The 13619-nt window shown below is 42.4% G+C and overlaps 1 protein-coding gene across 1 annotated transcript in view; it reads left to right on the forward strand.

The window, feature by feature from the left end:
* The first annotated feature begins 2891 nt into the window (after positions 1–2891).
* The window catches only part of LOC115163599 (retinal guanylyl cyclase 2), a 28839-nt gene continuing 18111 nt past the window's right edge, over positions 2892–13619 (forward strand). The window contains exons 1-5 of the mRNA XM_029715619.1: positions 2892–3445; positions 3644–4465; positions 11414–11715; positions 11999–12353; positions 12449–12533. Of these exons, the coding sequence (XP_029571479.1) occupies positions 3721–4465; positions 11414–11715; positions 11999–12353; positions 12449–12533 (1487 nt within the window). The 5' untranslated portion in view covers positions 2892–3445; positions 3644–3720. The remainder of the gene's footprint in view (positions 3446–3643; positions 4466–11413; positions 11716–11998; positions 12354–12448; positions 12534–13619) is intronic.

Genomic DNA, 13619 nt, shown 5'->3' on the forward strand with positions numbered 1-13619 from the left:
TTGTATCTAGGCTAGGGCCAATCCTCAAAAAGGGCTTTAGTTTTTGAAATACTCCTACCAAAGGTAGGATAAAACACGACCATATTTTTTTACATCTCTAATGTCTCCCATTTAGGAAATGGATGGTTGTGTAAAAAAGGGCAGAACACGGGCCAAGAGGAGATGGGCCACATAAACTCATGTAACCCAATATTGCAAGCGCTGATATTGCTAAAAATGTGCTCTCATTCAGTGCTGTATGGTCCTGCCTGACAAAAATACATACAGTTACACATGTGTTTTGATGTTGTGGCTATTGTAATAGCTCTAAGGAAAACACCCCTTAAACTAGGTAAGTGCAGAGTAATTATTGGCTGGAGGAGGTGGGGGGGTTGTGGTTCATACATGCATAATCTATGAGCAGAATTACTGTTTTACCTCGATTAGCCACAAAATCCCTAGTTTGAAAGTGATTGTTTACTGGAAGCTGTGTGGCGCCATTTTCCCTACATTTCCCCCCACGTGGGCCAGCCCCCTAGCAATTCGAGTTCCAACCAATGAGCTTTAGCCCCTCGCTATTTGAGTGACAGCTGGCAATGACATGGTGTAGTATGCAATTTTCAGGGACCACTTTTGGCTAGTGGGCGCTATTTTCAGAACTACTAGCTAAAAAGTATACAAAAGTACCAGAGAATATCTTTGATAGAGAACTTGACAAGTCAAATGTGCTCTAATTCAGTGCTGTATGGTCCTGCCTGACAAAAACTACATACAGTTACAGGTTTTTTGATGTTGTGACTATTGTAATCTTATGGGATTTAAGTAAAACAAGTGGGCTGTGATGGTGAAAACTGTCATTTTATATGTTTAGCCTCTTGCAGTTATGTTAAGGGGCCCCCCTAGATTTGACTCCAAATCCATAATGGAGTCCAAAATACAATATGGCTACCGCAATACCAATACCATGAGACTCTCACAAACTTGATGGTTTTCTTCATTTTGCTCTACGACCCCCACAATTGTCTTGGGACTCGTCTGAAGTTGGTACAGACGATCTGACAACTTTTGTCTGTAGTGTCCAGTTTGGGCTACACACTGAAATGACCACTCTGCGGAAAGGTGAGACTCTCACGAACACATACATGTCGCCCACAGGCCTGACAAGACCCGTCTGAAGGTCCCCGGTACCAGTTGAAAACATTAATGAAAGTATATATGGAGACTGTTTAGTTTAAAAAATAAGGGGTTAAATACGTGTTAAAAAAACAAGAAATGTTTCCTGATCTTTCAGATACAAGGACAGACACTTCAGAACAAACTTCCTTTTGGGGTGGACTATCTGTTGTTCCATGTAGTGAATCTCTTGTTCAATGCGTTTGTATGGGCTAAAAGCAGTAAGGACAAAAACACATTTTCATCAAATAATGTTTTTATATTTTGCTTTGATACATCAATGGGTCTTAAAATTCTAAATCAAATAGCAAAATGATCCTTGGTATGACCTTCTTAAAACAATTCCAAGTCACAAGTCTATTTGAGCATCAATGATGGAACTCGGAGGCTCCCACAAATGGAAAGAGAACTCTGAACACCCTCTGCCTAGGTCTACAACTTGTGGTATACCAACTGTGGTATAACTTGTGCCTCCATTATTGGGCTCTTAAGTCACCTCCTTATTATTTAGAAGTAAGCTTTAATTTGTTGTGAAGCTTTGATTCATTGCTATTCCAATATGGCTGCCTGAATCCAAGATGACCTCCCTCTGGCTCACTGCATTGTGATGCACGTTGAGATGTGTTGGAACCTTGGGCCCCAAAACATTTCCTTCGATGTCTGAGCCCACTTGTTTTCCTTAGAGCCAGTTAGAATAGCCACAACATCAAAAGACGTGTAACTGTATGTATTTTTGTCAGGCAGGACCACACAGCGCTGAATGAGAGCACATTTGACTTCTTGAGTTGTCTATTAATCAGCTACCAAACATTTTAGTTTACATTCATCATAAATATTAGTAGTTGATATTTCTGCCTATTGTATCTCTGTGTATACATGTCTATATTTCCAAGATGCATTAAGATATCCTAATGCGGTTTATTTGTGTATGTAGGGCAGGCAACTGATTACTTGTATTCCACATTTGAGCAATATCAGAGCTTGCAATATTGGGTTACATTAGTTTATGTGGCCCATCCCCCTCCAATCTGCATTTTTTTAGTTTAGTTTTGGAGTAAAATATTTTTACACAACCATCCATTTCATAAATGGGAGACATGTGAGAAGAGATGTGAAAAAATATGGTTGTGTTTTTGTTCGACCTCTGGTAGGGGTATAATTTGGGGGGGGGAGGCCCTGCCACTAGCCTAATCTGTCTAAATTGGCACTGGGTTCCTGAAACACGTCGTCAAAACAGCTGAAATGACTGACGCAGGCAAATATTGAGGAGCTCAGGGGATACACGCGCAGGGAAAACCCTTCGTTAACGTTAATTATTCCCTCTACACCTGAGAGCAAATTCAACTTCAGTGTGAGGCCTATCATTGTCACATAAACGCATCAGACCAATTATTGTTCGGTGCATAGTGTTCATGCAACAAGCTGTCTCCATGGCAAAGGAAATAAATAAGTTATGTGACCCTAGATAAAATACTTTGTTTTTCATCTTCATCACTGTTATTAGTGCCAAATAGAAAACATATAATTATATTTCTTTAGAGCCCTCTATTTAAATTAAAATGTGATTTTCTGCAGAATACAGGCCTAGGCTACTATCTTGACAAGGCGTTGTGAGATGAGATGTGTTTCTGAGACTCCAACGTACGTTGGCAATCCTCTTATAGTGTGCCTTACTGAATATGGATTAGGTCCGGGTGCAGCACCCGTTTTGCCTACAGGTCACTTTGAAAGGGCTTTGATTGAATTGGCGTGGTTGATCTTGGCCTGCTATCATTTATAATATATATTCATTAGACATTCAATATAAATACGTTTTACATTGAAGACAATATCGCTTTATTTTGCATGCTTTTGTAGTCTACGTTTCTGCAACCTGTTGAGCATCAGATAACCTTTGCTTGTCAAGAAGGATACTTTACACGGATACATAATGTTAGTCTGTTTGATTCTAATGAGCTAACATTATAAGGTGAGAAAAATGTGGCTTGTGTGCGGTGGAGCAGACCTGTGTAAGGCGCAATAGCCTCTTCAAGCGCCAACAGCGGCATGTAAGGAGCTCTCCAGGGTGCTGAAGTTGACAGACAACGGAGCTCCTGCCTCTGCCTCACTCTATCATACAGACCAGAAAGATAATGAGGTGTTGGCTTCAACTGGGCAACGGTATGACATTTCACATGAGTGAAAATATAGAGAATACTGGAATGGTGAGGTGAGGATTACTGCAAAAAAACAAGAGTGTTAACAAAACTATCCTCAGACTTCACAGCTTTGAAAAAGGCCAAAGAAAGCAATGGTAAGTGCAACATATTATGATTAAAGCTATGCTATTCAAGAGTGTCTCTTTGAGATAACATGCTATCAAATACAGTGATCTCACTCTCACATAGCCTACTTTGTGTTAACACTATGCAGTTTATCAAACGTTGAAGTAGCCTAACCCTTACTATAAGTTATGTTAAAATGAATAGGCTAACCTAATCTTTTTTTGCAGATGTTTTTGGTTTGGTGTATAATGCTTTGATGTAGGATCAGATCACAGTTCACCAATACGGATACTCCAGCAGGATAATGCAACATATTCCTCTAAATGTTAGAGGTGTGCTATGGGACTTATCCAACTATCCCTATGGCCCCATCTTCAAGAGCAGACATAGCCTTGCAACTCTGCCATTCTATAACTTTCTGCTATGGGTCCTGCTCGGGGTTTTGACGTTTCCATGCTGTGTCCAGTGTTTAATCTTCAAAGTTGGGGTCCTTGGGCCCTGGAACTGCGACCCGGTCTACTCCAAGGCCCTACCTGCGCTGGCTGCTAAACTGGCCGTGGGCAGAATAAACGAGGATTTCAGTTTAGATTTGGGCAGCAAATTAGACTTTGTGATCCTGCAAGAAGCATGTGAAACGTCTAAAGCATTGACAACATTTGTGTACTACGAGAAGATGGTGGACGGTTTCGTCGGACCCACCAATCCAGGATACTGTGACGCAGCCTCACTTTTGGGCAAAAACTGGGATAAAGCGATCTTTTCCTGGGCTTGTATTAACTATGAGTTGGATCGAATCAAGAGCTACCCAACCTTCGCGCGGACACTGCCGTCACCCACACGGGTGTTGTTCACCGTGTTGAAGCATTTCAGTTGGGCCAACATCGGCATCGTGTCTTCCAATGAGGATATCTGGATAGACACCGCCGGTAAAGCGGCCAACTCCCTGCGGAGCCAGGGACTTCCCGTTGGCATCGTAGAGTCGGTGGGAATGAACGAAACGGAGATGGAAAGCACACTGAGCAGAATCCAGGCTTCGGGGGAGATCAAAGGCAAGTGTTTTTAACAACATATTTACCTTCTATTTGATAAAGTTTTGTTTACTGAAAAGATACGAGTGAAATAAGTGCAGGCTATGCTATCAAGCCTCACAAGACTGTTCTGTTTTATTTATTTAACTACGCAACAGAAAATCTGAGCCTGATCAGTTGAAAGGCTTAATTCGCAGTTGAAACAATAACAAATCACTGAGGGATGGGGCTGGAGAAATGTAACCACTCTCAAATTCATAGAAAGAGCTTTGGATAAGTACTAACCATCCATGATAACAACATTATAGTTTTAACCATGTTTTGAGGCTATAAAGTGTTTGTTTACATTTACTTTGTTTACAAACATTAGAGTACTACAAGCAGTGGCGATTCTATCATGTAAATCTTGGTGAGGAAAACTTTTTTTTTATGCATGCCAGCAAAGCCACAACACAACACTAAACAATACATTAATTGCACTATAAATGTGACAAAGGTGCCCACAAACTGTTAGGGCCTACATAAAGCTGTCCCACCAGCAGATCTTTCCTTTCAGCACCATGGAGTGGATCCTTACCACCGCTTCACCTGGCTATCAGCGGAGCCTTGCCTGGCAGCGAAACAGTTCATTCAGGATTATTTAGTGCCTTTTTAAAAACCATATCTGATATGGCTGACAAATGTGGTTACTGCTGACTCCTTGTGGATTTGTGTAAGTCGATAAGAACCACATTCTCCTTCAATAATAACAAACTCCAAAATGAGTTTAGACTTTTGAACCATGCACAAACATTATTACATTTATGTTCAGTAAATTCATCATGTTTGTTCTTATATCATTAATACTTACCTCTAAGTATAAGCAAGTGCAAGCAACAAGCTGAGGTAGGCCTATTTGTTCAGCACTTTCAAGATGGACACCAACAAAAATTCAGATGTTATCTCAGATAAATTCAACAAGATGTTGAGGCCTTAACTTTACTCTGCTTTAAGTCACCACACACACACACAGAGAGAGAGAGAGAGAGAGAGAGAGAGAGAGAGAGACTCGGTTCGCCTACCATTTGAAGTATTTTATTAGGCCTATGTAGTCTAAAAAGAAAGGAAAATACGATCATGTGGATCCACTTTTATATACAATATACTGACGCACAGACAGCTGTCTACTGGGTTTTGCTGTGCTTACTTCCTGCAGGAGATTGGTGGGCAGAGTAGGAGAGGTGTGTGAGCTGGGAGGGTTGTCACTGCTGAGGCATAAAGCCACTGTTTCCCCGCTCAGCAAGAGATTCCTCTCTCCATGCATACCTTTGGTTGTTTCGTTGTGTCTTTGGCAGTTGACACCTAATTTACTGACCTTCATGCCTCATCTGATTATTGTTGTTAGTGTTTACTTCCTTAATGGAATAAATTAATTTAGTAATTTCTTTACTCAGTGTGTGGTTTCCCATTGTTTGTTACAGTCTTGAGTCAGGTTGTAACAAGTGGGGGCTCATCTTGGATCTCTGTGGAGTTACTCCCTGGAATTGCATTTGTTTGGTAGCATTTGCTAACTGGTTAAGGTGGTATTTCAAAGTAAAGTGATTTGAGATTATTGTTTGGCTAACCCTTTTGTCTATGGGGTTATGTTGTGCGATGTTAGCTGTGAGAGATTGTTTGGGTAGCGTGGATTGGCTACCTGGACTCTTGTCTTCTCCCATGGTAGGTTTAGCGACGTGTGTCCTTTACGACACATGTTGGGCAGTGTTAATTCTTTGTTATTTTTGTGTGGTGACCGTGGCTGGAGCAGTTGTCCCGGGAGAACGTCTGCGGCTCAGAGGGGTAACCAGCTTGCTGGGAGCTTCTTGTGTGACAGCGGGCTGAAGTGCATAAATACCCAGCGCCAGTAACTGCATGAAGACTAGGGTTGAGCTAGTAATAGGTCTTGGAAGTTTCATTCTTTTTTTTCTCTCCTGTGTGGTTGGCACTGTGCTTCTGTTTTGTCTGGTTTGGTGTGCTCAATTGGGGCGAGAGCAGATTGTTGTTTGTCCATAGTTGGTTGACTGTTTGACTATGGCTAACATTGAGAAATTCAAGATTTTCCTCTCGAGGTTCGTCATATGAAGGGGGCGGACAATGTTTTGGTGGATGCGTTGTCCCGCCTGCCCTCTCCTTAGCCGTCCTGTTAAATACTGTTGTCTGTTCTCCGACAATTTGGTCTCCTCTCTCTTGGTCTCGCTCTTCCTCTCCTTCTCTTAATTTGCATCCAGGCACCATGGTTGCTGAAGGTGGAGGTGTGGGTTGAGTTAAGTGGTGGACCTGGGTGGTTGGATGTCAAGGAGTACAAGCATATTTGTGCTTGTGTTTATTAAAACTTTTTTGTTTTGTTTCAGGGACATGGGAGGTCCCCATTTTTATGGGTGGGGATGTGATGGCCCCTCCCTGCTCTGTCTACTGGGTTTTGCTGTGCTTATTTCCTTGGTGGGCGGTGTAGGAGATTGGTGGGCGGTGTAGGAGAGGTGGGCAGAGCTGGGAGGGTCGTCAGTGCTCATTGGGCACACCTGTGAAAGCTCAGCTGTGGCATAAAGCCACTGTTTCCCCGCTCAGCAAGAGATTCCTCTCTCCATGCATACCTTTGGTTGTTTCGTTGTGTCTTTGGCAGTTGAGACCTAATTTACTGACCTTCATGCCTCATCTGATTATTGTTGAGTGTTTACTTTATTTATGGAATTAATTCATGTTGTTATTCCTTTACTCAGTGTGTGGTTTCCCATTGTGTGTTACTATCTTGAGCCAGGTTGTATCACAGCATATTACGCAAACAAAACAACCCTCGCAATATCAACTGGAATTACATGGGTCTGTTACTGTTTATAACAAATATTTGAACGGTGAGAATGTCACTGGCAAACATGGTTACAGACCCAACAACATTATATAGTATCTCCTCAAGAAAAGCACATGAGCTAATTATAATACATAAAGTAAGCTAAACAATGAAATCATTCCAACATTGCCTAAATTGATGAATAAGGTACTAATGAGAGACCTATATAAGCAATAGGCCTATAACAATTGAGGTGTACAAACTAGGGCATAAGGGAACGATGAGGGCATAAGAGGCAATCCATAATGTCGATTAAGACATTAATGAGTGAGCTAAGATGGACTAATCAATATAACTTTGTTCAGCACTTTTGAAATGTACAGCGACAGAATTCAGAACATGGGCCGTTCTTACAGTATTCTCTCTGTACACCAAGTCAGAACTGTAGGATAAATAGAGGGCGTATAAGCAGACAATGAAAGCTCTTACAGTATTCGATTACATTTCTCAAAAACAGATTATAGGCTACATGTTCACCACCAAGTAAGAACAGTAGGCTAAGTTCTGAGGGGGAAAGGGACCAAAATAGGCACATGGGTTACTAACAGCTTACTACACAACATACACTTAGTATGAGTGTAATACAGTACAATGCATTCGGAAAGTATTCAGACTACTTTTTCCACATTTTGTTATGTTACAGCCTTATTCTAAAAGGGATTACGTTTTGTTTCTCTCATCAATCTACACACTACAGCATAATGACAAAGCAAATCTTTTAGAATAAAGAAATAAAGCAAGAAAGAGACCACGTTCGTATGCAGCTTTATTTAATCAATAAATGTGTTTTTACATTGCATGCAAACTGATATGTGACACAAATTAATGCCAAAATAACATGTAAAACATGCACAAAAAATAAATAAAAAAAGAACAGGTGGGGCTCAAAACAGGTATGAATGACAGGTCGCCACTGACAACAAATCAGATCAAATTTAATTTGTCACATGCGCCAAATACAACAGGTGTACCTTACAGTGAAATGCTTACTTACAAGCCCTTAACTAACAATGCAGTTTTAAGAAAAAATAAGTGCTAAGAAAGTATTTACTAAATAAACTGAAGTAAACAACATAGAAATAAAAAAAATAAAAAATGAAAAAAAATAAGAAAATCGAAAATAACTAATAATTAAAGAGTAACAACAAAATAACAGTAGCGAGACTATATACAGGGGTACCGGTGCAGAGTCAATGCGCGGGGGCACCGGTTAATTGAGGTAATTGAGGTAATATGTACATGTAGGTAGAGGTAAAGTGACTATGCATAGACAATAAACAGAGATTAGCAGCAACGTAATGGTTAGTCATTCAGGAGTCTTATGGCTTGGGGGTAGAAGCTGTTAAGCCTTTTGGACCTAGACTTGCTGCTCCGGTACCGCTTGCTGTGCGTAGCAGGGAGAACAGTCTATGAGTAGGGTGGCTGGAGTCTTTGGCAAATTTTAGGGCCTTCCTCTGACACTGCCTGGTATAGAGGTCCTGGATGGCAGGAAGCTTGGCCCCAGTAATGTACTGGGCCGTACGCACTACCGTCTGTAGTGCCTTGCGGTCGGAGGCCGAGCAGTTGCCATACCAGGCAGTGATGAACCCGTGAGGATGCTCTCGATGATGCAGCTGTAGAACCTTTTGATGATCTGAGGACCCATGCCAAATCTTTTCAGTCTCCTGAGGGGGAATAGGTGTTGTAGTGCCCTCTTCACGACTGTCTTGGTGTGCTTGGACCATGACAGTTCGTTGGTGATGTGGACACAAAGGAACTTGAAACTCGACTGGCTCCACTTCAGCCCCGTCGATGAGAATCGGGGCGTGCTCGGCCCTGCTTTTCCTGTAGTCCTCAATCATCTCCTTATCTCCTTAATCTTGATCACGTTGAGGGAGAGGTTGTTGTCCTGGCACCACACTGCCTCTAATCTCCTCCCTGTAGGCTGTCTCATTGTTGTCGGTGATCAGGCCTACCACTGTTGTGTCATCGGCAAACTTAATGATGGTGTTGGAGTTGTGCTTGGTCATGCCGTCATGGGTGAACAGAGAGTACAGGAGGTGACTGAGCACGCACCCCTGATGGGCCTCTGTGTTGAGGATCTGCTTGGCGGATGTGTTGTTACCTACCTTTACCACCTGGGAGCAGCCCGTCAGTATTCCAGGATCCTGTTGTAGAGGGAAGTGTTTGGTCCCAGGGTCCTTAGTTTAGTGACGAGCTTTGAGGGCACTATAGTGTTGAATGCTGAGCTGTAGTCAATGAATAGCATTCTCAAGTAGGCATTCCTTTTGTCCAGGTGGGAAAGAGCAGTGTGGAGGGCAATAGAGATGGCATCATCTGTGGATCTGTTAGAGCGGTATGCTAATTGGAGTGGGTCTAGGGTTTCTGAGATAATGTGGTTGATGTGAGCCATGACCAGCCTTTCAATGCACTTCATGGCTACAGACATGAGTGCTACGGGTCGGTAGTCATTTAGGCAGGTTATCTTGTATTTTGGGACTTTGGGACATATTTGGGACATATTTTCTTATGGGGTACGACAGTTGTGATTTAAACAACATGCCTACCACTTTGAAGATGCAAATAATTTTTTATTGTGAAACAAACAAGAAATAAGACAAAAAAACTTGAGCGTGCATAACTATTCACCCCAACAAAGTCAATACTTTGTAGAGCCACCTTTTGCAGCAATTACAGATGCAAGTCTCTTGGGGTATGTCTCTATAAGCTTGGCACATCTAGCCACTGGGATGTTTGCCCATTCTTCAAGGCAAAACTGCTCCAGCTCCTTCAAGTTGGATGGGTTCCGCTGGTGTAAAGCATTCTATAAGTCATACTACAGATTCTCAATTGGATTGAGGTCTGGGCTTTGACTAGGCCCTTCCAAGACATTTGAATGTTTCCCCTTAAACCACTCGAGTGTTGCTTTAGCAGTATGCTTAGGGTCATCTCATTGTCCTGCTGCAAGGTGAACCTCCATCCCAGTCTCAAATCTCTGGAAGACTGAAACAGGTTTCCCTCAAGAAATTCCCTGTATTTAGCGCCATCCATCATTCCTTTAATTCTGACCAGTTTCAGAATTGATGCCCTCCTTGACTGGTCGCTGCCGATGAAAAACATCCCCACAGCATGATGCTGCCACCACCATGCTTCACTATGGGGATGGTTTTCTCGGGGTGATGAGAGGTGTTGGGTTTGCACCAGACATAGCGTTTTCCTTGATGGCCTAAAAGCAAAATGTTAGTCTCATCTGACCAGAGTACCTTCTTCCATATGTTTGGGGAGTCTCCTATTTAAAAAAAAAAGGCATTTTTCTGGCCACTCTTCCGTAAAGCCCAGCTCTGTGGAGTGTACGGCATAAAGTGGTCCTATGGACAGATACTCCAGTCTCCGCTGTGGAGCTTTGCAGCTCCTTCAGGGTTATCTTTGGTCTCTTTGCTGCCTCTCTGATTAATGCCCTCCTTGCCTGGTCTGTGAGTTTTGGTGGGCGGCCCTCTCTTGGCATGGTTTCTTGTGGTGCCATATTCTTTCAATTTTTTAATAATGGATTTAATGGTGCTCGGTGGGCTGTTCAAAGTTTCTGATATTTTTTTATAACCCAACCCTGATCTGTACTTCTCCACAACGTTGTCTCTGACCTGTTTGGACAGCTCCTTGGTCTTCATGGTGCCGCTTGCTTGGTGGTGCCCCTTGCTTAGTGGTGTTGCAGAATCTTGGGCCTTTCAGAACAGGTGTATATATACTGAGATCATGTGACACTTAGATTGCACACAGGTGGACTTTATTTAACTAATTATGTGACATCTGAAGGTAATTGGTTGTACAAGATCTTATTTAGGGCATCATACATATGCACACACCACTTTTCCTTTGAAACAAGATCATTTTTTCATTTCACTTCACCAATTTGGACTATTTTGTGTATGTCCATTACATGAAATCCAAATAAAAATCTATTTAAATTACAGGTTGTAATGCAACAAAATAGGAAAAATGCCAAGGGGGATGAATACTTTTGCAAGACACTGTACATATCATTTATTTTTATGTCCCAAATGTTATGTAGCAACTGCAGATTGCCCCTTTAAGGTGGTGATTCCTCACTGTCTCTGTCCTGTGTGTTCCAGTGATCATCATGTGCATGCACTCTGCTCTGATTGGTGGGGAGCAGCAGACAGCCTTCCTGCTGAAGGCTCATGAGATGGGTCTGACGAAGGGCCGCTACGTGTTTGTCCCCTACGACACCCTGCTCTACAGCCTGCCCTACGCCAACACATCCTACTTCCCCCTGCAAAACAACACCAAGCTGCGGCAGGCCTACGACGCCGTGCTCACCATCACCGTGTCCTCAGATCTGATGTCATTCAACGAGGCGTTCAACATGGCCAAGAGGTTTGAGGAACTCAGCATATCACTGGTCCCACAGCAGGTAAGGAGGGTGTTTCTTGATGTTTTCAATTGTGGGATGTGAGTGGATTCCATCTGAGTTTCAATTGATCTTTATGTTATCACAATGTTATTACAATAGTATTATAAATATGCCATTGATTGTATTTATTGAACATTGGTTATGTAGAGAAACACCAAAATCTTCAGGCCATTTGATATATAACTTTTTGGGGGTGAGTTTTAGATCAGTGTATCACTCTCAGTTTGAGCAAAGCTAATCATTTTAACCAAATAAACCATTTATCAATGGCCTTGCATTCCAGGTCAATCCCCTGTTTGGAACCATCTACAACGGTATTTACCTCCTTGCCAAAGCCATGCACAATGCCAGGAGAGCTGGCCAGTGGCTCTCCGGGACCAACTTAGCTTATTTCACCAGGAACATGACGTTCTCTGGCTTCAACCAGAAGATCCAGATAGACACTGAAGGGGAGAGCCAGACCAACTATGTCATCCTGGACTCCGACGGATGGGAGGGTCAGCTGTACCGCTCCTATCTGGTGGACCTGAGCTCTGACATGGTCCGCTTCGCAGGCAAATCCATTCATTTCCCTGGGGGTTCCCCTCCCCCCTCAGACTCCAGCTGTTGGTTTGAACCAAACACAATCTGCACTGGAGGTAGAGAACCTGTTTGCCTGTTAGTTTGTGTCTTTCATTCTTCCATCACACAACCAAACCTTGTATTTAGTCTCCATGTCTTACCTGTGTCTCAGGTGTGGAGATAACCTACGTCATAGTGGTGGTTGTGATCATCTTCATTCTGATCGTGGGAGGACTTGGTCTAAGTCTGTTCGTAAGGTAACTCTATTCACTGTCCTGTTCATCTGTTTCTTACTGTATTTGTATGCTGTTTAGCAGAGGTGTGGACTCGAGTCACATGACTTAGACTCGAGTCAGACTCGAGTCACAAATATGATGACTTGCAACTCGACTTTGACTTTAACACCAATGACTCGTGACTTAACTTGGACTTGAGCCTTTTGACTCGACCTCACTTGATACCCTCCCCAAGCTCAAATATTAAAAATGATGTTATTTAAAAAAGTGTGCAGCGCATCAACTCTTCATTTAACGGATTACAGTTTGAATCGGACAGCAGCCAATCAAATTGTGCCACCTGAGAAAAAGTTGCGAGTGGCAGTGCAGAGGAATGTCGGCGGGTGAATTCAGATGGAGCCCTTGGAAAGATTGATACCCCAAATTAATATTTTCGGATATAAAGACTACGCTGTATCAACAAAAAATGGATTGCAACTTGCAAAACATGCGGGAAGAAAATTACAGACAGAGGCGCAACAACTTCCAACTTTGTTCGACATTTGAAGCTGCACAAAGAACGGTGGTAAGTCGTGGCTAATATAGCTGACAGCTGTATAATTTATATCTTTGCTAGTGTAGCATGTAGGCTAACATAACGTTAAATCCATGAGCCTCCACACAGTCAGTCAGTGTGGGAACGTGAACATAGCACCCAAGATTGAGCTACACCTGGCTAGGCAGTTGGTAGCCTAAATCCTGCCTGATGTTACTGCTGTTCCTACAACCATTGACATACGTTAGCCTACTGTAACCACACACAGAGAGGGTGTGTGTGTGTTTGTTAAGGTTGGGCGATTGTGTACAAGCCTACGTCGCCCGATTGCGCCCCATAGCGATCCTCTATAGTCGATCGCTATGGGGGTCTTTCTCATGGTTAACCATGTATTTAAATGGAAATATAAAGTATGTATGTATGTAATTTACTAACTATTACTCTTGTTAAAAATATGAAGTGGTATTACATTTGTTGAAGAGCACATTATGACTTGTTTAGGACTCTAAACTCAAAGTTTAGGACTTGAGACTTGATTTGAGACTTGTCGGTCTTGACTTGAGACTTGACTC

The sequence above is a fragment of the Salmo trutta genome, chromosome 26 (genome assembly GCF_901001165.1).
Source record: "Salmo trutta chromosome 26, fSalTru1.1, whole genome shotgun sequence".
Lineage (NCBI taxonomy): Eukaryota > Metazoa > Chordata > Actinopteri > Salmoniformes > Salmonidae > Salmo > Salmo trutta.